This window comes from Cynoglossus semilaevis, chromosome Z, assembly GCF_000523025.1.
Source record: "Cynoglossus semilaevis isolate Cse_v1.0 chromosome Z, Cse_v1.0, whole genome shotgun sequence".
NCBI lineage: Eukaryota > Metazoa > Chordata > Actinopteri > Pleuronectiformes > Cynoglossidae > Cynoglossus > Cynoglossus semilaevis.
The window spans coordinates 20,790,544-20,818,271 of record NC_024328.1 but is presented as its reverse complement, the minus strand read 5'-3'; the positions used below and the strand labels follow the sequence as shown (position 1 = coordinate 20,818,271).

General features: G+C 39.7%; 1 protein-coding gene across 3 annotated transcripts in view; it reads left to right on the top strand.

Annotated features, from left to right (window-relative positions):
• Window positions 1–26,066, top strand: part of grid2 (glutamate receptor, ionotropic, delta 2) — a 254,308-nt gene extending 228,242 nt beyond the window's left edge. Inside the window, exons 13-15 of one of the 3 annotated variants that reach the window (XM_017043061.2) lie at window positions 6,045–6,285; window positions 20,105–20,403; window positions 23,033–23,143. In XM_017043061.2, the coding sequence (XP_016898550.1) occupies window positions 6,045–6,285; window positions 20,105–20,383 (520 nt within the window). In that variant the 3' untranslated portion in view covers window positions 20,384–20,403; window positions 23,033–23,143. Of the gene's footprint in view, window positions 1–6,044; window positions 6,286–20,104 lie in introns of all 3 variants that reach the window. The other 2 variants (XM_008336887.3, XM_025053042.1) reach the window with 2 other exon arrangements.
• Window positions 26,067–27,728: the final 1,662 nt, after the last annotated feature.

The window sequence follows — 27,728 nt, the reverse complement described above, 5'->3', positions numbered from 1 at the left end:
AAAACTATAAAAGCCGTAAACTTGAATCCTGACACAAAAACTTTATGAATCAGTAATTTGGATTCCCGTCAACTTACTACAGCAACTACCTGCACGAGACCATTGGGGAGGGTTTCATGAGGGGCTGGTACGGTGCAGTGTGGTTTGGTGGCAGCCGTGGAGACTGCTGCTCCCGCCACCTGGTAACAGATAAGTGGACGATGGATGGATGAATGGCACTGAAGTTTTTTAAACTGTGGTGTGTTTAAGGACTGGGATTAAGTCCTGATGGTTAGAACAGATCAGAATGACCTTGACCTTGATAGATTTCAGTTCTTGTTTCATTTTTAGATGTTGTAGCATCTTTTTCACCATGGTGTTTCACAGTAGACTAGGTTTGTTGAACAAAATTGCCCAGTCGGTGTGTAGCTTGTCGGTTTGAAGGCTGATGTTTGTTATTTATTCCCTCCATGTATCAGTACAACGTTCCCCTTGAACTGCTGGTTCCCTCTGACTTAGAGACTGCAGTATTTGACTGTTACGCTGCATGAATCTGAGGCCACATCAAGTACATGTGCTGTCAAGGTCACTGCAGAATATGAAAAGTCTTTTGCTCCTGTCCAGGCCTGTGTTTCGCCCCATAGAAATAAAAGTCATTTATTTTTTATACACAGGCCATGAGACCTCAGAGCCTCTGGTTGGATCCCAGTCTTTATTTGGTGGTCAAGCAAATGCCTGGTGACTCAGTCTTCCTCTCTCCGACACACCCAGGCAACCAAAACCCACTTAAATCATTCTGGGATTTTGCGATGGATTGTTTGCGTATGTGCACCTGCTGCATTTGACGTCCGAAGCAGACGTTCATCAAGTGCTTCCTAAAAGGTGCAATGTTCAAACATACACTACATGGTTGGTTTGGCCTGAAGCACAAACTGGACCAAGACTTTTCATAAAGGTAAAAAAAAAAAATTATTATCTGATTTTTTATTTTTTCAAAAATGAATGATTGTTAAAGTGGAGCAAAGATCATTAAAAAAAATAACTGTTTTCACGTTAGAATTTCTGGACTTCTCCTTGTATAACTTTAAGGATCTTGACCAAAAAAAAAAAATCTCTTACCAGATAGTAAAGTGGTGAAAAGCCACAGTTCCCTGAGTGCTCTATACTCACTGATTATGGAGTGTGGCCAGAGTGTGCAACATGCTTTACAATTTCAAGCCACAGGGAGCAGCGTAGCGACATTTTTCCGCTGCGGTGATTTATTGTGGCAGACTGTAAATATCACATTTGTTCCTCAAATGGTGTGTGTTCTCCTGAGGCGTCCTCCAGCGATGTGTCGGCACTTTCACTGTTTCAGAGCGTCGGTCACTGAAGGGGTTAAATATAATGAACTTTCCCTGTTCTGCCCTCATTTATTTACAGCTATTTTCCCTCACGTGCATATGGATCATTTTTATGCAACACTTTTTCTGTCACACATCTGTCGCCCACTCACGCTGCTGACACAACAGTAGGAGCAAACCAGAGGAGCCAGGAATCAGACCCTGACAACATGCTCTGTCCACTGATCCAGATCTATGTTTATGTTTGTTTTTTCTTTCCCATAAATGTAACCAGTGAAAGTTCAGTGGATGCAAAAATCAAAAACCACACGGTGCACAAAAGTCATCTTGAAAAGTACTTTACTGAACGCGGCTCTGTTCACGTCTTTACTGCTCATCCAGATGCCATTGTGTTCTTGATCCATGAGGTGTAGTTGCAGACCTTGGCGTAGACCCCAGGCTTGTTTCTCAGAGCGCAGCCTTGTCCCCAAGACACGACTCCCTGGAGCTCTCCACCACACACCATAGGACCACCGGAGTCACCCTGAGGGTAAAAGAGAGGGGCGTGTACCTTCACTGATGCTGTGTGATCACTGTGCGACTTATTTTGGTTTTCAGTAATAATCATGAGTGGCGCTTTGGCCCAGAGGCAATGTCTCTGTCATTGGTGTGGAACCCCAGGGTTCACCTCCTGGACAAGTTCGAATCCCGGTTAGGGCGGTTAATACCTTCCAGTGGACTCACCACCCGCAGGAAGGTTTGGGGGGTTGGTACGGTGTAATGTGATTTGGATGGCGACTGCTGTCCCCGCGACCTGGTAACGGATAAGCGGATGAAAATGGATGGATGGATGGATCTTATTGTTCTTTGTTTTCCACACTCACACTGGCTTCAACTCAAGACCTGGTTATTGTCACGTACACCTCCTGAGCTTCTGCCACAAGTTCAAGGCCTATCCTGTCGCATTAGATGTTTCACTACACATCCTGAGTTTAACTTAATTCCTGTTTCAGAGTGTCTGTGTATTTTATATTGCAGGATCCAGCAGTTTCCCACCACTGCTGTTTACAATCACTTGACATGCCAACAGCATGAAGCACCTAAGCGAGGCATTAGTATTACCATACTTAAAAAATGTACACATAAATAAATGATCAATGTTTTTTGTTTTTGTTTTTTTTAATAATTACCGATGAGAGGCCCGTGTCAATTACACACTGTATTTACCTCGAAATTAAATCCACTGTGTGAGATTCTATTTCCTGTTACATTTTCACCACAGCTTATAGCAACATCACAGCAGTACAGGCTTAAAGTTTAGACTAATGGGGGCACAGCCACTTGAACTTTAGTGCTCCTGTGTGGGCAGCTGTGAACATTTCACCTAGACGATCATAAACACAAGTTCATAGTCTTTCAACAAAGACGACCAATCTGAAACCGTCCATTGTCTGGAAGCTGGAGCGTTTCTCACTGTCTGCTGCTAGTGACCGACAAGACAAAAAAAAAATATGCTCAGTGAATTTACAAGATCAACCAAGAAGTTGAAGAAGACTGATCAATTCAGCTAAATCTGTCGCAACACAAATCCTGCAGTTTTGGCTCGGAAGTCTATTATAAGAACGACAGTGTTGATTAAGCTCAGCCTCCTCTGAGTTTGTTCTGAGTTTGTCTTTGACATCCTGGGTTACCCATAGTTTGTTATTAGGGCAACACCGTACAGTCTTTGCAGAGGCAACCACATCCAAACAGAAATTAAGATAATCCGTAAAGCGGTGGGTAGCTCCCTCGATGTCCTCATCGTCTAGACTCAGTAGTACATCCCAGTCTGTGGTGTCAAGACTGTTTCTCAATTCATCCTTAGCTTAAGGAGTCCATCTCATTTGATGATCGACTGCCTTTGGACCATAGGGGTGTATTGTGGTTGGACGTAAACCAGGTTATGGTCAGACTTGCCCATAGGTGGCAGGGCGGTGACTCTGTATGTCTCTTTCACATTAGCATTCAGAAGGTCAACTGTCCTGTTACTCCTTGTGGGGCAATCCACCACTTGATGAAAGTCAGCAAGTGTAAAGTCCGGAGTGACCTGATTAAAGTTACCAGAAATCAGGATGAAAGTATCAGGGTGTTGTGTCCGCAGCCCTGCTATGACAGTGTGAATTTTCTCACAGGCATTCACCACGACAGCTTGCGGAGGGGTGTAAACACGTGACTAAACTTTCTCGGCAGATGGTATGGCCAGAGGCTAATGGCTAATAACTCTAAGTCTAGGCAACATAAAACTTTCTTTATAGATACATGTCCAGGGTTACACCAACGTTATTAACATACATGATGAGTCCTGCACCTTTGCTCTTCCCGCATGCCTTTGTGCATGCCATCCGCTATCTTTGCCTTTACTTTAGCCCTGTCTCTGCATCCTCTGTATCTCCTCTTTATCTCTGCCGGTATGTTGTGCCGTATTCCTTGCTTAGTCCCTTAAAGAGACGAGAAAACTGGCTCCTGTTGCCGCTTTAAAACTGCCGGTAACCTTGATATACATTTAATAGCAGTACTCCGTGAAAGGAGTAAAGAAAAAGCAAGAAAGGTAAAGTGAAAATGACGAAAACGGATTAGTGTTGCAGAGCGACCAGAAGGCTGCTGACATCAGCATTAGCACCATCTTGTTTCCTCTTTTCACTCGTCTTTCTTTTCTTTCCTTTCCTTCCAAGTGTTCTCTCCTCTCCTCTCCTCTCCTCTCCTCTCCTTTCCTCTCCTCTGCTCTCCTCTCACTATTTTTATATATTTTTCTTAACTTGCCTCCAGTCCCAGCAGCTCTATCAAGCCCCAGAAATGATTAAAGAAGATCCCTAAATGAGTGTGACACGGTTATAGAGCAACATGCTGGTGGAGCCTGCACATCTGATTAACATCAAAATGAGCAATATTTTGTCTGGCTATTGTGGATGAAATTAATTATGTAAACTGTCTGCAGGACTCATTTACATTTCTTGATTGATTTCGGTCCATTTTTGTATTCTGTATATGGGAGAAAAAAGGGAGGATGAGAGATACCCTCTGTCTTTTATGTCAGCATGTTGTGACTGGAAATTGCAGAAGGCATTTTGCCCCTTGGAAGTTCTATGCATTCGTAAGGTGTATCTAAACATTTTCTGAGAAGACTTCATTGTGCTGGCGTCAGTGAGCATTGAAAAACACATAACCCACACACATATCAGATATTTCTTTTCCTCTGCGTCTTTTTATGTTGCTCTATCTCTCACTGTCTTTTCTTTATGGGAGATTGCCTTATGAGATTTCTCAGAATTCTAGCAAAACCACTGTTTTCAGCTTTCCTCTCAACAAAATGAACACAGAGGGAACTCATCGAGCTTTGAGCTGTATCCTCTCGGAAGCCATCAACTTAAGCTGGGCTGGATAATAACATTGTGGTAGTCTGCTTGTGCTGTGCTGCAAAACATAGTAGTTTTTCTCAATTGCTAAAACACAAAACCTGGTTCCTGTAGCACAAACACCCAAACCTTTTCATCATTCCCAGAAGCACACACACGTTTCCCATAACCAAAAACACAATTCACCCGTGTCCACACATGTCTCAATATTCAAAACACTTTCTGCAAAACCTTACACAAAAGTGACCAAATAAATCATTTGTTGCACTACGTGTTCATTCTGCAAACACATGCTCTCAATATAATTAACTCAAGTTATCATAACATAAACTCAGAGACCACACCCTTCTCAAGTGAAAACACTCAGCTTGAAAATTGTTAACACACCAATCAGAATTGAGGGTCAATAAATAGAGCTTAGAGACATGCTCATGATCTTTGGAACAATGGATCCCAAGCATGCAGAGGTTGAGAGCCGAGGAAGAGGAAGAGGAAGAGGAAGAGGTAGAGGACAGCAAAGACAAGCAATTTCTGATGAAATCCGTGTCACTGTTGTTCATGATGTGGTGGTACATGGGAGGACAATGAAAGAAGCTGGCCAAGTAGTCCAGCCAAACTTAAGCCGTTTCACAGTTGCATCCATTGTTCGTACTTTCAGGAGGGAAAACAGGTCATTTGCCAGATTGTCACTATGTATTGTATCACAGTACATGCACAGTAATGTTGTAGTACATATAGACTGAATATCCACCGTATGCTGTGTAGTTTTTACTACAGTATACTGTGCCACAGTACATCATAGGTCAGTAATGGTAATTTTTGCAGAACTGAGAGGCAGCCATCTATTGTCCTCCTGTGTGTAACAAACACTAATGTAGTCTGTGTTTTGACAGCTTGTGTGTATTGTCTGAGGGTAAAGACTGACTGGGACCAAGAAGTTAGATGTTTGGACTGTTGGGTGTGAGTTTTTAAAATTGTGTGTGAAGATCTGACAAAATGGTGAGTTGTTCAAGGAATTGTGGCTTAGCAATCGAGAAAAACTGTAATGTAAGACATAATGAGTGTGACGGCCCAGTGGTTTTCAGGGATGCAGGAGGTTTTTCAGCTGGCAAATACTGCCATCAAACGGAATAGAGGGGTTACAGCAACTCCAGTCTTCTTTGGGTTGGATACAAATTGGTTGCCAATTGTTGCTGTGTGTAACTGTTGTGAAACATAATCATAATTATGGCTGTATATAATATATAGTTTTTTTGACAGTTTGGAATAGTTTTACTTTTTGGATTTCATCGAAGTGCAATTCAATGGTTTGATTTCATCTCCCCTGACATCTTTCTTTTGTATATTTCAGAATCTTGGAGCTCCAGCAGAATGGGGAAATGGAGATAATGAAGCTCAAGTGGTGGCCTAAGGACAGTCATTGTAACCTCTATAGCTCACTCCAAACACGGCAGCACGGCAACGCCCTGGACATCCACAGCTTCGCTGGCGTTTTCTGCGTCCTGGCCGCGGGCGTCGTCCTCTCTTGCCTTATTGCAGTGGTGGAAAGCTGGTGGTCACGAAGGAAGGGATCCAGGGTCCCATCCAAGGAGGTATGTGGATAAACAAAGAGAAACTATACAGATGTGTAGTACATGACCTGCAGTAATTCACAGCTCATCGATATAGAATAAGCACTAATATATATATACACACACACACACACGCACACACACTATATTACCAAAAGTATTCACTCACCCATTCAAATGATCAGAATCAGGCGTCCTAATCCCTTGGCCTGGCCACAGGTGTATAAAATCAAGTGCATAGTGCAAAGAGGTCGCCGACTTTCTGCACAGTCAATTGCTACAGAGCTACAAACTTCATATGACCTTCAGATTAGCCCAAGTACAGGATGCAGAGAGCTTCATGGAATGGGATTCCATGGCCGAGCAGCTGCAGCCAAGCCACACATCACCAAGTGCAATGCAAAGCGTCAGATGCAATGGTGTAAGAAGAAAGAAGTAGGAGAAACCTCTAATCTGCATAACCTCGGGTTTCATAACAGTGTACAGATCCAAGCAGTATAAATTACACAAAATGTCAAAAGTATGAGAAAGGAAAGTGGGACTGTTCGCAGGATGATTCAGTGTTACATCAAGGTACTGTTAATGATTAAAGACCAATGACACCAGTTCTGTGCAGAGTAATTCAATAAAAAGACATTTCTAAGAACTATTGGTTCCAGATGATTAAATGAGCAGCTTCTAGGCAAAGAAGCTGCTGTATAACTGCACATTACATCAGTAAGATTTAAGGAAAAGACATCAGGTTCTCCTGAATACCGGTTGTTAAACTCTTGTCATTTAATGATTTGACTCAAGTTGGAATTCCTGTGGTACACTATACAACCTGCAGTGACCTGCAGGTGATCAACACTGGCAGGTGATTAGTTGTATTTATCTCATGTCCTCTGGGCTGCTTGTTCGTTGACCTATTTTACTTAATTCCACTTGCTCCCCATGTACATTCATCTTTTCTCTTTAGAAACTGCCCCAGTACAGGGCCAGACTAATCCTACAGGATTTGTGAACCTCGGTGAAGAGAGCTATTAACTCACAGCCAGAGACTACTCCTATCTCTATCAGTTTGCCACAAATGCAAATTCCAACTGCATTGGCAAGTGCTTCCAAGCTGTGTGAAGAGACACAGAAACACACAATAAAACAGCAGGCTCAGCCTTAACTGCTTTTGTTTATTTTTTTTTTGTATATAAATCTAGTTGCTATTACAGATTTTTAGATACTGTAAATCCTATGTGTTGTTCATTTTAGTACCAAGCACACACTGATTTTCTTTTGTACTGTTCCCATCTCACCTTCTGTCAACACAGTCACAGCTTTCGCTCTTGAATTATATAAATATATATATATATGTGTGTGTGTGTGTGTGTGAGAGAGAGTTAGAAGAAAAGGAGAAGTTCTGGAATGAGCTGGATTGGATGATAAAGAGTATCCCCAGGGGAGAGAGAATGGTGATTGGAGCAGACTTTAATGATCATGTAGGGGAAGGGAACAGAGGAGATGAGGAAGTGATGGGCAGGTTTGGCATTAGGGAGAGAAACTTAGAAGGACAGGCAGTGGTAGATTTTGCAAAGAGAATGGAAATGGCTGTGGTAAACACCTATTTCCAAAAGAAAGAGGAACACAGGGTGACGTACAAGAGTGGAGGCAGGTCCACACAGATAGATTATATTCTATGTAGAAGATGTAATCTAAGGGAGATTAATGACTGTAAGGTGGTGGCAGGTGAGAGTGTAGCCAAACAACATCGCATGGTAGTGTGCAAGATGACGATGGAGTTGAAAAAAAGGAAGAGAGTGAGGACACAGCAGAAGATCAAGTTGTGGAAACTAAGGAAAGAGAAATGTTCTGAAAACTTCAGGAAGGAAGTAGGGACAGTTCTGGGCCGTGTTGAGATCAGTAATGAGGTCATTAGAGGGACAACACAGACAGGAAGGCTAGGAGAAAAAGCTAGAGAAGCCAGATTGAGATGGTTTGAACATGTGCAGAGGAGGGACAGTGGATACATTGGTAGAAGAATGTTAGAGATGGAGCTACCAGGTAGGAGAAAGAGAGGAAGGCCAACGAGGAGATATATGAATGTAGTGAGGGAGGACATGCAGATAGTTGGAGTCATAGTAGAAGATGCAGAGAACAGGGAGAGATGGAAATCAATGATTCGCTGTGGCAACCCTTGAAAAAAAAGAGACAAAGCCGAAAGAAAAAGAAGATATACACATACTGTATACACACACACACACATGTGTGTTTATTAATGAAATGTTTTTTTTTCAATATATGTTTATTTATATATACTGTATAATGATCTCTTGAAAGCCAATACCAACCCTTGGAGCCACACGTTGCAGATCCCTGTCCTAGCCCTTTACCATAAGAGTCAAGATTCAAAGTTCAAAGAGTCTATTTTCATATACAACTAGAAAAAAGTTATATAAAATTAGAATATTGTAAAAACATAGAAATGCAATATGTACAAAAAGTACTTTCATTAATTATAATGCCAAAGTACCTTGCCTGTACAAAACTGTCTGATGTGCATTGAGCAATGAATAACCTTATCTATAACAAATATATGGCCAATTCTTTTTTTTAATCCAAACTGTAATGTAAAACTATTGAATGTGGACCTGCAAGAATGTCCCCACAAAGACAAAGTATCTCAGTAAGTATTATATTTTACCCCACAAAAAAATGTCCACACGTGTAGTTATATCAGGAACACACACAGTCAGAGCCCCAGTCCCCTGCTCAGTTACCAGCTTTAATCTGTCATTCAGAACAGTAGTTACGTCCACCGCTGAGCACCACAAAGACACCAAACCTGCAGCCGAATCTAAGGTCATGTTAAGCCCAGTGTGGTTCAACTGTGACACCTATGCTCCCCCACTAGCTTCATTAGACGCCGAGAGCAGCCAGTGGAATCAACCCCTGGATGAGTGCAGATATGGGGGTGCAACCATGAACAGGAGAGACAGCAGGGATTTAAAGGCCTTAGCCTTTGATTCTCTGGGTAGGTCTTGTTCATTGGTTTTCACGTTGAGTCACCAAACAGGAAAAGACCCCGGTGTATAAAGAAGTGGGGTGAAAGGACCCACTGATCACCTTTGGAAACAGCTCTGTTATATAGTGACTAGTATTTATATGTGTAATGGAGAGAATATGGTGATGTAATGTGGAATAAGGTGATGAGGCACATCATTCAAACCCAGAAAATGACAAACCGTTTGAGTTTAATACTGGGATGAAATTAATTTGGAAGGGAGAGCAGTCAGTGGTGGAAGTTAAGTCTACTCAGTCAGCCATTGCTTGGACGTTTGACCTTTATCCTTCACCCTGTTGAAGCATTGACATATCGATTGCCATGACTTTAAGCACTGAACCTACAGCAATAGTGTGTAATTCAAAGAGCTGGATCAATGAACAGACTTTCAAACTCCCTACAACCATTCTTTTCCAATGTCAAAAGTTGGTCATCATGCACTAGACGTGTTTTTGTTTTGTTTTTTTAATTATTATTATTACTGCTGAATCTTTCAGACGACAGCACTGCTCTCTCACTTTATTAAATCTTGTGGACTATTTTGATTATCTTTATATAAACGCAGCTGTCACGTTTTCTTCTCTCAGGCAGCTAATATCATAAATACATGTATGATGTTGCATTTTATACTTGGTATACTAAAGAAAATTAATTTTACAAAAGTCAAAATTGTACTATTAAAATTATTAAATATTATAATATTATTATACTATTAAAAACCCTGCTAAAAGCTAACTGATGTATTGTAGCACCAATAAAAAACTACCAATACAGAATACACACATGCTATCATGACTACTATGCACTCTCATTTAACCTGCTCCTTCCATCATGTCAGGTCTGTGTTAATAGGACAAATCCTCACACCTTGTGTCAGATATGCTATATCATAAGAGCAGTTTAAACAAGTTGTATATTTGTTCAGCTTCCAGATGCTTCTTAAGCTCCGCTGTTTATCAGATCATTGCTGCTCTGGCCAACAGCAAAAAGAAATTTTACCCACAATGACACACCATACACTGTGTGCAAGATTGATGGATTCACTTAAAAATGGTTATAAATGGCATGTGTTTATCCATCACTCCACATGCCTGCAATAATTACCCGGCTGGTCACATATATGCAGCTATACATGCTCTCTGTGCCAATGGAACCACACAGCTCATTCCTCAAAGTCCAGTTCTGCCTAACATTGTTTGTGTCTGTTCCTCATACATATTGAAATGTGCCTAATAGATGGTTTTCCGATAATTGTTATTACCCATGATGCATCGCGCCGTTGGCCATGTTGTGTGGCAAAAGACGCAAATAGGGAGACGTAAACAATCGATAATGACAACAAAAGACAAGAATATTAAATCGCCGGAGGTCGATCAGAAGAAATTGTTGTGTAGAGATTCACTAGACACAATTACAAAGGCAAGATACTTGGACAAGTTGAAAAGCAGATGGAAAAGACCCATACGAAGTCAACAAAGCTAAATGGAAGCGGGCGGACATTGAAAATTAGCCAGACAATGTATATAATGTGGTATTTATTAACACAATAATACAGCGTGTTAATGTGAAAATCACAGTTGCATGTGCGGATGTATGTCTTTTGTAAACATCATTAGAATAACAGTTTGAGGATTTACGTTTGCATTGTGTGCATTTGTCATGTATGCAAAGTACATTTTGATATATTTTACTTTTATTGACATTGAACATATGAATTAAATAAAAGCATAATGTAATTACCTGAAATCAAGTGTTCAGAACAGACCTTGTAATGCCTTTTGCTTGGATCTGGGTTGAAATTAGCATGGTTAATACGTAAAAGCCATAGCATCTTTCTTTCTGCGGAAATATCCTCCATCAGCTTCCCTCGGTGACAGATCCTTTATGTCAAAAAACGTTATCTTGCGATGTCCATTCCCAGATCGGTTGGTAGAACCCCACACAACACAGGTATTTACCATTATCGGTGTTATTTTATGTATTTAATATATATCTATCTATACGCTCTTTTGCCGCACAAGATGGTGGACTACGGAACTATGGGTAGTAGCGTAACGTCATCGGGAAACTATCTATTGCATTCTGTACATACTATTGTGACATGCTGCTGCATTCATGCTCTTTTGACGCTCGGCTATCCGTCAGTGATTTTCTTTGTGCTAAGGCCAGCCATACACTGTACGATTTTTCAAAAGCTTGTCGTTGATACCATCACGCACTATACGAGTAATTGTCTACAATGTACAGCCAAAGCTCACGATTTATGTACTCACACTGTACGGTCTGATCATCATGGAAGGGGAGCAAGGCTAGAAACATTGGAGGAGGCTACAAACTTTTATCTTGGTTCGGATGGGAAGAGAAATGGGGTAGGGGTGAACAGGAGTCAGACAGGTTGATGTGTGTGAAGGTAGAAATAGAAGGAGTGATATTTAATGTTTTTAGCGGTTATGCCCCACAGGTGGGATGTGAGTTAGAAGAAAAGGAGTTCTGAAATGAGCTGATTGGATGATAGAGAGTATCCCCAGGGAAGAGATAGTGGTGATTGGAGCAGACCTAAATGGTCATGTAGGGGAAGGGAACAGAGGAGATGAGGAAGTGATGGGCAGGTTTGGCATTAGGGAGAGAAACTTAGAAGGACAGGCAGTGGTAGATTTTGCAAAGAGAATGGAAATGGCTGTGGTAAACACCTATTTCCAAAAGAAAGAGGAACACAGGGTGACGTACAAGAGTGGAGGCAGGTCCACACAGATAGATTATATTCTATGTAGAAGATGTAATCTAAGGGAGATTAATGACTGTAAGGTGGTGGCAGGTGAGAGTGTAGCCAAACAACATCGCATGGTAGTGTGCAAGATGACGATGGAGTTGAAAAAAAGGAAGAGAGTGAGGACACAGCAGAAGATCAAGTTGTGGAAACTAAGGAAAGAGAAATGTTCTGAAAACTTCAGGAAGGAAGTAGGGACAGTTCTGGGCCGTGTTGAGATCAGTAATGAGGTCATTAGAGGGACAACACAGACAGGAAGGCTAGGAGAAAAAGCTAGAGAAGCCAGATTGAGATGGTTTGAACATGTGCAGAGGAGGGACAGTGGATACATTGGTAGAAGAATGTTAGAGATGGAGCTACCAGGTAGGAGAAAGAGAGGAAGGCCAACGAGGAGATATATGAATGTAGTGAGGGAGGACATGCAGATAGTTGGAGTCATAGTAGAAGATGCAGAGAACAGGGAGAGATGGAAATCAATGATTCGCTGTGGCAACCCTTGAAAAAAAAGAGACAAAGCCGAAAGAAAAAGAAGATATACACATACTGTATACACACACACACACATGTGTGTTTATTAATGAAATGTTTTTTTTTCAATATATGTTTATTTATATATACTGTATAATGATCTCTTGAAAGCCAATACCAACCCTTGGAGCCACACGTTGCAGATCCCTGTCCTAGCCCTTTACCATAAGAGTCAAGATTCAAAGTTCAAAGAGTCTATTTTCATATACAACTAGAAAAAAGTTATATAAAATTAGAATATTGTAAAAACATAGAAATGCAATATGTACAAAAAGTACTTTCATTAATTATAATGCCAAAGTACCTTGCCTGTACAAAACTGTCTGATGTGCATTGAGCAATGAATAACCTTATCTATAACAAATATATGGCCAATTCTTTTTTTTAATCCAAACTGTAATGTAAAACTATTGAATGTGGACCTGCAAGAATGTCCCCACAAAGACAAAGTATCTCAGTAAGTATTATATTTTACCCCACAAAAAAATGTCCACACGTGTAGTTATATCAGGAACACACACAGTCAGAGCCCCAGTCCCCTGCTCAGTTACCAGCTTTAATCTGTCATTCAGAACAGTAGTTACGTCCACCGCTGAGCACCACAAAGACACCAAACCTGCAGCCGAATCTAAGGTCATGTTAAGCCCAGTGTGGTTCAACTGTGACACCTATGCTCCCCCACTAGCTTCATTAGACGCCGAGAGCAGCCAGTGGAATCAACCCCTGGATGAGTGCAGATATGGGGGTGCAACCATGAACAGGAGAGACAGCAGGGATTTAAAGGCCTTAGCCTTTGATTCTCTGGGTAGGTCTTGTTCATTGGTTTTCACGTTGAGTCACCAAACAGGAAAAGACCCCGGTGTATAAAGAAGTGGGGTGAAAGGACCCACTGATCACCTTTGGAAACAGCTCTGTTATATAGTGACTAGTATTTATATGTGTAATGGAGAGAATATGGTGATGTAATGTGGAATAAGGTGATGAGGCACATCATTCAAACCCAGAAAATGACAAACCGTTTGAGTTTAATACTGGGATGAAATTAATTTGGAAGGGAGAGCAGTCAGTGGTGGAAGTTAAGTCTACTCAGTCAGCCATTGCTTGGACGTTTGACCTTTATCCTTCACCCTGTTGAAGCATTGACATATCGATTGCCATGACTTTAAGCACTGAACCTACAGCAATAGTGTGTAATTCAAAGAGCTGGATCAATGAACAGACTTTCAAACTCCCTACAACCATTCTTTTCCAATGTCAAAAGTTGGTCATCATGCACTAGACGTGTTTTTGTTTTGTTTTTTTAATTATTATTATTACTGCTGAATCTTTCAGACGACAGCACTGCTCTCTCACTTTATTAAATCTTGTGGACTATTTTGATTATCTTTATATAAACGCAGCTGTCACGTTTTCTTCTCTCAGGCAGCTAATATCATAAATACATGTATGATGTTGCATTTTATACTTGGTATACTAAAGAAAATTAATTTTACAAAAGTCAAAATTGTACTATTAAAATTATTAAATATTATAATATTATTATACTATTAAAAACCCTGCTAAAAGCTAACTGATGTATTGTAGCACCAATAAAAAACTACCAATACAGAATACACACATGCTATCATGACTACTATGCACTCTCATTTAACCTGCTCCTTCCATCATGTCAGGTCTGTGTTAATAGGACAAATCCTCACACCTTGTGTCAGATATGCTATATCATAAGAGCAGTTTAAACAAGTTGTATATTTGTTCAGCTTCCAGATGCTTCTTAAGCTCCGCTGTTTATCAGATCATTGCTGCTCTGGCCAACAGCAAAAAGAAATTTTACCCACAATGACACACCATACACTGTGTGCAAGATTGATGGATTCACTTAAAAATGGTTATAAATGGCATGTGTTTATCCATCACTCCACATGCCTGCAATAATTACCCGGCTGGTCACATATATGCAGCTATACATGCTCTCTGTGCCAATGGAACCACACAGCTCATTCCTCAAAGTCCAGTTCTGCCTAACATTGTTTGTGTCTGTTCCTCATACATATTGAAATGTGCCTAATAGATGGTTTTCCGATAATTGTTATTACCCATGATGCATCGCGCCGTTGGCCATGTTGTGTGGCAAAAGACGCAAATAGGTAGACGTAAACAATCGATAATGACAACAAAAGACAAGAATATTAAATCGCCGGAGGTCGATCAGAAGAAATTGTTGTGTAGAGATTCACTAGACACAATTACAAAGGCAAGATACTTGGACAAGTTGAAAAGCAGATGGAAAAGACCCATACGAAGTCAACAAAGCTAAATGGAAGCGGGCGGACATTGAAAATTAGCCAGACAATGTATATAATGTGGTATTTATTAACACAATAATACAGCGTGTTAATGTGAAAATCACAGTTGCATGTGCGGATGTATGTCTTTTGTAAACATCATTAGAATAACAGTTTGAGGATTTACGTTTGCATTGTGTGCATTTGTCATGTATGCAAAGTACATTTTGATATATTTTACTTTTATTGACATTGAACATATGAATTAAATAAAAGCATAATGTAATTACCTGAAATCAAGTGTTCAGAACAGACCTTGTAATGCCTTTTGCTTGGATCTGGGTTGAAATTAGCATGGTTAATACGTAAAAGCCATAGCATCTTTCTTTCTGCGGAAATATCCTCCATCAGCTTCCCTCGGTGACAGATCCTTTATGTCAAAAAACGTTATCTTGCGATGTCCATTCCCAGATCGGTTGGTAGAACCCCACACAACACAGGTATTTACCATTATCGGTGTTATTTTATGTATTTAATATATATCTATCTATACGCTCTTTTGCCGCACAAGATGGTGGACTACGGAACTATGGGTAGTAGCGTAACGTCATCGGGAAACTATCTATTGCATTCTGTACATACTATTGTGACATGCTGCTGCATTCATGCTCTTTTGACGCTCGGCTATCCGTCAGTGATTTTCTTTGTGCTAAGGCCAGCCATACACTGTACGATTTTTCAAAAGCTTGTCGTTGATACCATCACGCACTATACGAGTAATTGTCTACAATGTACAGCCAAAGCTCACGATTTATGTACTCACACTGTACGGTCTGATCATCATGAAAGCTCCGACGCCGGTTATTAGCAACATGCTAGACAGAAAGAAGAAGGCTGCCCTATTGATTGCTGCGGTACTGTGCAAAATGTTCTAAAAAGAAGAGGCGTCGGCACATCTGGACTCGGAGATGGCTCAGCAAATGTGAACAGTACGGGTTATTTATTTTAAGGCAGGAGTTGGAGGTAAGCCTACTTTTAACTTGATAACAAACACTACGCTAAAATTCCAGATATCTACGTTTTGACCGTTACACGTCACTAACAACAGTACAAAATTTACTTTTCTGTCCTCCATAGTGATGGGAAGACCCTCTCTTTTTATTGATTCGAATCTTTGACTCTCGAACAGTAAAATGAACGAGTCGTGAACGAATCTTGAACTAATCATTTCGTTCGTTTTAGAGCAGGTGGCAGTTTAGCCGTATTGTGGGCGTTGTAAAGAAGGCTGCGGTTCTCCGACACTAAATACAGGAGGCAACATGGTTTGGTTCCGCTGACAAAGTCTACAAAGTACACAAAATGCCATAAGTAATTAAAACCATGTGGAAAGCTAAGAAATAAAAACACACCACAATGTGAAGATGAATGAGAGCAAAAAAGACCCGAGCTCTTTCACGTGACAAATGAAACGAATCTGCGAGAACGAGGCGAAAGATTAGTTCACAGAGAATGATTCGTTCATAGTGATTAGTTCACAGCGAAAGATCAGTTCACGACGAAAGATTGGTTCATAGAGAATGATTCGTTCACAGCGAAAGATTAGTTCACAGCAAAAGATTAGTTCACGGCGAAAGATTAGTTCACAGCGAAAGATTAGTTCACATGGAGTGATTTGTTTGCAATGAAAGATTAGTTCACAGTGAAAGATTAGTTCACAGTTAAAGATTAGTTTGCAGAGTAATAAGATCCTAGTGAAAGATTCGCAAGTTTCGAAAGATTCGAAGTTCACAGTGAGTGATTCGTGAGTTCAATATAAACAAATATTTAATATGACTCGGGAGTCACGAGTCATATGAAAGATTCAGTTTGAACGAATCACTCGCGAACGACACATCACTAGTCCTCCAGTTAGTGGCCAGTAAATGTTCACGTTTTGCCAGCTACACTCAATAGATTTGCGTTAAGTGACTATAATTTTGCACAGGCGCACTGAGGAAGAAATGCTCCGCTTGGCTCGGGGCTAAAATCGTAATATATGCCCGGCCTAAGGCCTATGTGGTATGTCGTATGCGTGCATAGTTGAATGGCTGACACTGTTCTAAGGAGCCTGCTTTTCAATGTATACTCTCTACTACTGTATTTTGCCATCCTTTACACACATAATCACACATGTGTACACATCGCACCAGGCCGAAAAATACAGTATGTAGGGATTAACCATTGGTCTACACGTTTAACAAGAACGACATGCAAACCTGATTTCTTGAAAGGTTGGTAGACTTTCTTAGTACAGTAAAAAATCGAATCTTTAAATTACATACAACTTGTCCTCATTAGAAAGAAAAATCTTTGCAGTCATTTTAAAGGTTTAACTTATCCTATTCTTTTCTCAAACTAAAGGCTCTAATTAACTTGTCGTCTGGTTCAGATGTGGACCGGGGCTTCTCAATTCTGTTTCTACTACTGTTTATGCTGTTCTATAAAGGGAGTAGTACACACCATTCTAGAAAATCTTGAGTTTCTTGGCTATTTCTCACATGGAATAGCCTTAATTTCTAAGATCACGTGGAAGTTCTGTTTTTTTATCCATTTTGCGAGTGTATCAAACCCACAAATGTGATACTCTAGGTAGCCTAAAGGAAGCCTAGTTTAATAGCCTCTCTAACCAGCAAGATGGTTTTCAGCTATGCTATCACAATTTCAAGGTTTTCAAGGGCTTTCTAATAATCGATTAGCCTTTTCACGTAATTAGCAAACACAGTGTAGCATTAGGATACTGGAGTGATGGTTGCTGGAAATAGGCCTCTATACAGATGCTAAGATTATCTTTAGGAGTGACAAGAATGGACTGGATCAGAAATGAGGTCATTAGAGGGACAACACAGACTTGGAGGTTTGGAGAAAAAGCTAGAGAAATCGTTTGGACATGTGCGGTGGAGGGACAGTGGATACATTGGTAGAAGAATGTTGGAGATGAAGCTACCAGATAGGAGACAAAGAGGAAGGCCAAAGAAGAGATATATGGATGCAGTGAGGGAGGACATGCAGATAGTTGGAGTCAGAGTAGAAGATACAGAAAACAGGGAGAGATGGAAATCAATGATTTGCTGTGGCAACCCCTGAAAAAAAGGGACAAAGCTGAAAGAAAAAGAAGAAGACACCTATATAGATATTCCATTGATGTTTGCAGCAAGAATTGTCATTTACCATATTAAAAACGTATAGAGTGCATTTCTGATTAATTAATGTTCATTGGAAATCTTCTTATATCTTTGTTGTAAAAAAATGTGCTTTTCCTTCAGAAATAAGGAACATTCTAAGTAACGCTGAACTTATGAACGGTGGTTTATAGATATATAAATATATACACAATTAATTGTGACCAATTGCGATAAATCAACTTACTTACTATATATGACAGTTTGACCATGAATAGACCAATTTACCTCACATTGGGTTGGGTTGAAGCTGTATTTCAAGCTCGAACTGCTCTGGTGAAATGAAACATATAACATATCGGGTTCAATTTTGCAACTGGGCTCTCACTGCTGTTTTTTGGAAACCACACTTTTGTATTTCCTGCAAAAGGACTTCTCTAAATGTCCTTCTATGAAAAAGTTTGAGGGGAAAAATGTCATCTTAATATAAACATAGGTCTTTTAACAATAAATTAATATAAGCCTAAGTGAAATCTACATTAATGTGAGCTACATTTTTATGTTGACACCCAATGTCATGGCTTCTAGTGCACTACCATACCATTGCACTTGTTGGTTTTGGCAACTTTCATTGATAACATTAGGCTTTGTCCATTACTACATATCATGATATACATACTCCAACTATATAGTTAATTAATAGTTATGTAGGCATTTAGCTTTTTGTCTGGTATACAGTAACTATAGATTTAACTATAGATTTCTTCCTATTTTAAAGATATGTACCAACTTTTCAAGAAAAGGGAATCTATTGCCCTGATCCCAACTTCACACTTGGTGATTCCGACATAGTAGTATTTGTTGGATGACATTACTGTGTTCTCCATTCTTCTATTTGGTGTGTCTTCTATATGGGAGTTAAAAGCTTTTGAAATGCACCATTTTTCTCTAAATTGCTTCCTTTCCTTCTCTCAGAAGCATAAAAAACTCAATTTTCGATACAATGTGAGTCTCTGGTGTATTTGTAGCGGTGATAAAATGACAAGTGTGTAGAAAGGCTCCTGGCTCTGGTTTGGGTTTCACATTTGATAAACTATATCCAAATTATTTGAATATGAAGGGCTCATCTCATGCAGCACAGGGTGGCTGTATTGCTTTAGTCATTTTGGCTAATATGTGTTTGTTTGTTTTTTGTTTTGTTTTTTGAGATGTTGGTATGGAAGAGTTCTGCCCTTTGACTTAATCACATCAACAAAACACAATCATAAAACTGTGTCAGCTCTGTACTATTACGTTTTATGTTGTATTATTATGTTGAATTGAATAATTTCCACTGACAGAACTCTACCATACATGTATATTAGAGGTTTTGACAATGTCTGGTATTCTGTACAATACATGTAGATCTTCTCACTTAAAACTTGCCAACCTCTAAATTCTGTATTTCTCCGAGTTGGTCAGACGGGAACCGCCAGGCTCCTTGTCCTAAATCTAATCTCCTGCTCTATGTGGTTGTGGCTCAAACCTCTCATATATTTTCTGTTTTGTTGGTATAAAAATGTGTTGAGAGGTGCAGCAGGAGAGAGAGAGTGTGTGTGGGATTGAGAGATAGAGAGAGGAGAGATGGAGCAATTCAAAGTGCCATTTAAGCATCTCTCCTTTCCAGGTATATCAAAAGTGTGTGAATGTAATGTCTCTCTGAGGACAGCACAGATTGACCTGCTTGACTGTGTGTGCTGACAGACTGCCATGTCTTTCTTCTCGCTCAACTCCCCTGCCCCCCGCCCGTCTCTCCAATCGACTTCTCTCTCCCCTCCACTTTGTCATCCTTCCATCTGCCTGTTCTTGTTTGTTTCTCATTTCTTCTCTGTCTCTACCTGTCTGCCAATTGCCTGCCCATGTGTGATTTTGGCTTTTTACCTTTGGATTGTTTTGATCTCCATATTTCAAATTGACAACAACCAACAACAAAAAAAAAAACACAAATATATGTTTTTTATATAAATTACTATATTTTTTATATAACTTTCCCACAAACCCCAACATTTGTGGCTTACACTCACACCAGACACAGGCAGATAGTACAGCTGTCAGACAAGCATCAGATCCTAGCCCTCACGGCCGCAACGAGCACTCTCTCGTCGTGGGGAGTCAATCCCAGAATCACGGGACAAATGCCACGACCCCCAATACCACCCGTTACCAGACCCCAGCATGCTGCGACATTCCCTGTGCCCTTATTGTGCAGCACTCCTACGACTCCACCAGCCCCCCTAAGCTGACCCCCAAAATGAGAATGACCACCTTTGCCACCTCACCTCCCACCCCAAGGTTATACATACAATAGAAGATAAAACTAAATCATTGGTTAGTAATGCACTTGGACAAAGGTGTTTTTGCTTTGTTATTGTATGGAAGTGATGATGGAATCGGAGGGATGACGTCAGACAAAAGAGAGTTCAGCCTCTGATGCTCAGAGTTTAGTAAGATTCTCAGCAGGAGAGTAATTTAACTTTTTTTTTTATCTGCTAACAAACCTGGTCCGGTGCCTATTGAATTTGTGCGAAGTGACGCTTGTTGACCACAGGAGGGCACTGGTTCTCTACCTACAAGACGTTGGAGCGTCATCTTTGACCCCCCAAAAAATAATTTTTTAAAGTTTGTATGCAGAAAGAAAACATTTGTAATTTAGCATTTTCTAAATGAAGTAAAGTTTATATAATACATATCTTTTATTATTATTTATTAACCTTAACTAGGAATATCCTTTTGAAGAGAACTGGCCAAAAGAGGCACAGCAAATAAACTATGCAGTCAAGTTTAACAGTTAAATATGAAATTAAGTAATATATAGGGATATTAGGAAAACAAGCACTAGCAGTGGAATGTGCTTCATGTACTTACATTTTTGTATATAAAAGTGCACCATGAAATACAATTCTGTAAATTTACATTCATTCTGTAGCAAATTCCAGTAGACAAGAGCCTTTGTAAATGAGGCCAAGAACAACATGGTACGAATATGATTTAATTCTCCAGGATAATGCTGCAGCAGTACACACCTAATTGATGATGTACTGTATGCAGTAAAACATTCAAGGCTCCTTCATGTTTTCTGAATAGATAAATCAGTGTTTGATATTAATGTTTGCTTTTTCTCTGTGTTTTTAACCATTGCAAAAGCAGGCAGATTGCACTACAATTGTAACCAAAATAATCTACTCCAAATGATTTCTGCTTAAGTTCAAATTTACTCCTCTTGCCTGCAGTTCATTAATATCAACTTCACCAGATCAATATCTCTCTCCTTGAAGCATGTGTTTATTCGAGTGGGTGTCATAACAAATGCCAGGGTTCCCTCATATCCCCTTAGTTTCATGGACCCTTCCTTGTATGAAAGCCAGGGGTCACCCTACGTGTCTCATCTCTGCTAAGTACAAAATTACAGCGCCCTCCAGGGAAACGTCAGTGAATTTGTTTCTATTGGATTTGTGTGCTCACCCATCCCTGCATGCTTTTTCCTCAAAATAACGCTGCTTATCCTTGTTAATCTGAGTCAATAAGTGAGACCCCTTTGTGACCCCCGCAGTACCCACCTCTTAGAAAACTCTTTCTTGACAGAAACATGAGGAGAAGCCAATTGTCACATTTGTGGATAATGTAAATACTCAAAAGGTTCTTGATCCTTCTGTTTTGTTGGTATACCTTTACCTTTACCTCTTTACCTTCTGTTCACCTGAGCCTTCCCTCTAAATATGTACCCTCATCCCATTTATAAACTGAAGACCACTGCACCAGCGTTCACCCTCTCTTTACACTCTAATCATGACAACACCGTGTCCACTCAGTGTCTGAAATCGGTTGATCGTATAACTATGCTCGTGTGGGCTTTGTAATTCATATAATAGTTTTATTTATCTTAAAGATTAAGATAAAATAGAGTTTAAGCAAATGGAAATGTGTATTTCTGGTAGTTCTAGGTTTCATTTATCATAAAGGCTAAGCTAAGTTTAGTTGATTCTGTTAAGATTATCTAAGTTTCTATCCTTTGTTTGACTGTCGTTAAATCATCACCTACACCAAGCTCAATCAAATATGGATGAAAAAAAACTTTGCTTAATAAAGAGCTTTCGCTCTTAATGTGATTTTTTTCCCCTGGTGGGCATTAAGCAGGGGGAGGACTCACAGGAAGGCATGACTTACAGACTTAAGGTGCTGTTATTACAACTGTTTATAATGATAATATAATAATATATTAGCCAGCAGGGCACACACACATCATCATGATGGTGGTGTTTTTCTGTGTTGTTCCAGATCATCTGCGCTCCCTTTTCAGTCCAGGTTTTAGTGTCTTTATGTCTTATCTCTTTTACTATCCTGACGACCACTACTCAGAGTGTGCTTCTCTATCCTTCCCTCCTCTTCTGTTGTACCCTCCCTGCACTTCCTGTCACGACCATGCTATCCTCACGTTTCCTCACGGTCACCTTCCTGTGACTTTCATTTGTGCTACAATTATACAAATACTACCAAAAACTATGCATGGTCACATTGTCTGTCTTGTGACATCCTCACTGTTATGTTTTTAACTCCCTACTTTTCACCATGATTCTTATGATCCATTTGTATTGGCTGAATGGATGACATCACTACTGCCTGAACACAAATCCACTTCATTCTTGTTCACTTTTTTCTAAGTATACTCTGCGTATATATTTTCTTCTGTTTCCTTTTCTGCTCTTTTTGTTTCTTTCTTGCTCTACTACACCTCATCGCTCTCCCTGCTTTGTCTTATTTTCTCCCTTTAATTTTAAATTTATTCTTGTCGTCTCCATCATCTACCTGGGTCTCTCTGGAAATTCTTTTTCCATCCTATACATTTTTCCTTACTGATATCTGCCTTTCCATCTTTCCAAATTCCTCCCTTTACCATTAACCTCTCCTTCCTCCCATCATTTGCCATCAATGCTTCTATCATACCCTTCCCCACCTGCAGGACGATAAGGAGATCGACTTGGAGCACCTACACCGCAGGGTTAACAGCTTGTGCACCGAGGATGAAAGCCCCCACAAGCAGTTCTCCACCTCTTCCGTCGATTTAACCCCCCTGGAGATGGATGCACTCCCTGCTGCGCGCCAGGCCCTTGAACAGATCAGTGATTTCCGCAACACCCACATCACCACCACCACCTTTATCCCTGAGCAGATCCAAACCCTCAGCCGCAGTCTCTCTGCCAAAGCCGCCGCTGGATTTTCCTCCGGTTTTGGTGGTGGTGGTATTCTCCAAGACCACCGGACTGGCGGGGTGGGCCCTTTCAGGCAGCGGGCACCCAATGGTGGCTTTTTCCGTAGCCCTCTCAAAACAATGTCCTCTATCCCCTACCAGCCCACAGGTCCGGGACCCAACTTTGGATATGGCAATGATCCAGACAGAGGCACCTCCATATAATGAGGTTGCTGGGAATATGGCTGATTTTATGAGAAGGAAAGGAAGAGAAAGGGATAGGATGTGGTGGTTAGGGTAAGTAAAGGGGTGGTAGAACAAATACAACTAGATAAGCTAAAAAGGCCCAAGATATAAAAATCAGTGTAAATAGAAATTGTTTTATAAGTGGAAGCTTCAGGGGCTCTCCTTGTCCTCCTACACACTGTGTTGGTGATGTGCAAAAGGGGAACGGTGGTTGCGTGGTAATCTTTGCTTTATTGTTGTTAGTCATGTTATTGTTTGGGGGATTATTTTTCATGGTAGCGGTGGAGGGGAGTCGTGTGAAAGACATTTTTCTTTTATAAATTGTTACTGTTTCATAAACGAGGACTTCTTCATAAAAGATTATGATCCGAACCTGAGCCTGGAGGCTTTGTTCTTTGCCATTTCCACCACCAGAAACATTTCTGGTACATTGTGAGCTCCAGGGCTGCCATTAGAGAATGATAGGTGGTGTTTCTAGCCAAGAAGCGACATCAACCACTCTGTGGGTTGTTATTTTCTTGACAGTATAACACAGTTAGCCCGTAGATTTGTCTGTAGTCCAGGGAATGCACAGTGCAGCCCCTCGTAGTTTTCGAAAGAGGTCTCATCTCAGTGAGAATCAGAACTCCTCCGGGTTTTCACTGCCTTTTCATCATGCAGGAGTTTGTGCTTGGTTTTTGAATCTTGTGTGGTCTCACGGCGAAAAACCTTGGCTTCTAAACGTGTAATAAACTCCAAGATGGTGTCAACAGATTGACCTGAGTAGACCTTAGAGTTCGCAGCTGAACACATGCTGACGGAGAGACGGTGTCGGCCTCAGGCTGATATGCCATGACAGCACGAGACATGCATTGACATTCAGCGTTCAACATTCTGATGCACATCCAAGACACTTTGCCAATGCCACTGCACTGTACCAATTCCCACAGACCTGTAAGTGATTGTATGTAGAGCTGACATTTTTCTTTTCTCACATGTAATGTGATAACTCCGTTTCAAGTCCAGGTGAGATCCGCAGAACAGACTCCAAGAGGGATGCTAAACGAGATGAAACAAAAAGACACCTTAAAATGAAGCATAAAAGACAAGCTGGAAAACTTTTAAAAGCTAATGCATATTATATGTCTTTTGTTCAAATTTCTGTTTTGGAGAAAAAAGATTTTAATGTGTGGAATGTGTTTTGGTCAGGAAGTTAAAAAAATAACTGTTTTGAGCTGCTTTTTTTTTTTTCTTCAGCAATCTTTGAAAAACTGTTAAATGAGTGGTGTAGTCTCTGGTTCTGCATAACTGTCATTCAGACTAAGTTTTTTTTTTTTTGTCCTTTTTTTTGATGAATAATTTTTAGTGCTGCCATGGCCTGGATGTTTTTAGAGATAAACGCTAACTCTTTAAGTTCATGTCACAGTTGAGTGTATTGATATCTTCTCATTGAGTCACTTCTGACCAGGTAGTTAAACAGAGTTGACAGCGTGATGAGAAACCATTGCATCATCACCTTCACTTTAGGTCTTATATGTCAACTAGCTAATTGTCACCTCTCAATCTCCATTTATGATCAATTTAGGAGCAGAAATCACAGGTCGCGTCTTAGGGTCCGGGGTCCATGACGGAGAGTCCCATTGGAGCTCGACGGCTGCCTTTTACAAGATGATTTCAAATATATTTCTATTTCATATCTGTAATGTTAAGGGTACTGTGTATATAACTTGTTATTAAGTGCCATTTAAATAAAACAAGACCATTAAGGTGCATTTTGGGGTGGGACGGGGCGAGTACATTAAGAGCATAGACAAATATTTTGCAGATGAGTGGTTTGAATGGTAAAATGGAACCAAACCCTTTTTTTTCACTAACACTGTATTAATAGTTGATAATGTTAGCTGTTTAGAGCATTTGTTCCACTTTGTTATCCTTAAGAACTAAAACCTTCAAATTCTTGTGCATAGAGAACTTAGTCGAGCCACACTGTTTCGAAGCGAGCATTCTTAGGCATCCTTTTCTTATATTAGGCTACAGTAGGGCTACTGAATGACCAATATGATAAAGACCTTTAAAGTTTTATTTAGTATAAATTAATGAGATATTATAAAATGTATATTTTACATGCCAATGCTATTGTGTTTAACAGAGAGAAAAGAGTATATCATAATTAAGATCTTGTGTTGATCTTTGCTGTCACATGACTGTGTTGGCGTCCAGCCATGGTCAACATGAACGCAAACTCTTTTCTTTTCTCACATCATCCTAAGCTCATGGTTATTATTTGCTGGCTAAATAACAAATAATTTAAAAAATTAAAAAATTAAAAACTACAGCAAGCCTATTAAAAATAGAGCATGCACAAACTTGCTGTTGCACTGTCTGTTAACATTTTTAATTTCATACATAGAGCTACAGGACCTAATTGATAACTTTCAAAAGTTTATGATGTACAGTATTTAATATAGGCCTATTTTGTTGTATGTGTTGCATATTATTCAAAAACAGAACAAACCAGGGTCTCTGTTACAGGCGGCAAAGCTTTCTGTGTATAATTTGTCTAATAAACAGGTTTTCTACAGTGGGGTGGTATTTTTTGTCTTTGGTAGAATCAAGTCCAAGTGAAATGTAAAAGGTCAGAAAAAGTTCATTATATAGATTTGTGTTTATTCATTATAACATGACACACTAAAGTCCCTGCAGTGCTTTTTGGAAATGTTTTAACACTACTGCACATGACGTCACTGCACTTGGTGTCCTTACTTCTCTTCAAATCTTACAGGACAAAGATGGACAGATAAGAGTTAAGGATGGAGAAGGAACACCTAGCTAATTACTATGTCATTTCTTAACTATTCAACAACTGTTTGAATGCCAGTTATTTTAAGGGAAAATAAAGAAAGAAAAACCCTCAGCCTCTGCTGAAATCTTTTAAGGTTCCTCCAGTCATCAGAGCAGCAAAAGCCGCGTCACACTATGCCGTGCACAGCATTGAAGATTGACTGGAGCAACACAGATGCAGTGAGTACAACAGTTAAAGATTTAACCTGAAGTCAATGAAACAAACAAATTATAAATTATTCTGGTTTTAAATCAAGATTGGGTTTGAGTCTGCTCCTTTTTTGTTTACGTATATTGTAGTCGGAACAGATTAGAACTTTATTCATGAGCAGAATTTTTTTTTAAATTGTGTTTCCACAAGCATCGATCAGTTCAGCGCTTAGAGCGGCTGCTGTCAAGTTCAGTGGAGTATTGCGTTGTAATTGCGTTTATTCACCAAATGGGGGCACTATTTAGCGCTATCATTTTTCAGATATGTGCACTTCTTAGCGTGATGATTGGCAGCCATTCACTGTCGACATTAATAATAAATAATCTTATTCTAGTTTGGTTTATCTTCTTGTAGTCTTATCAGTATATTTTTATAGTTAAAGTTTATTCGTTCTATGGGTTAAAGTACTCTTATAGTACTCTTTCTCTTAATTTCATATATTTAACATGTGCAAATGTTGTTTATATACAAAAATAAAACTTACATTTGTAAAATAAGACAACAAATAAATTAAATATTAAAACTAAGATGTTAAATAATATACTTTGCTTACTCAATTCACAACACAAATACTTATTTTGTTATTCTAACTTCAAAACAATGATAATGTTAAGGGATAATTTAAAAATAAATATTTTTAAGCCAGTGATTTAACTGAATAGTTTCATAAATAATGTCTAAATTGATTAATTTTCTGTTGAATTGTTTTCAGAACAGTTGTTTATGTTAAAAAAAGGAACATGTTATAACTTTTATCACAATATTATTGGAAATGTAGCTCCAGAGAGCTTTATAGTAAACACTGATTTACTACTGACTACATTTGTACGGTAGGCAATTTGCATTTCAAAATTTGTAATGCAGTGGTGCAGAACAGAGCTTATAATAACATATGTAAACAAACCTTGTTATTTCACATTTTAAAAAGTGAACACTGTTTAATCACAAATTGCACGGCCCCAAACATTAACTTTGCACACCCCTAAGGGCTCTCGGACCACCGTCCCCACACACCGCTCCCCAGGCACTTAAAAGCTGCCCACTGCTCCCCTTGGTGATGGCTTAAAAGCAGAGGCTCAGTTTCGTTGTGTCCTCGTGATACAATGACACTACAGCACATATAATAATAATAATATTATACACATGTATTGAAACCTTGTTTATAGCAACCCCTGCATGAAAAAAAGGGAG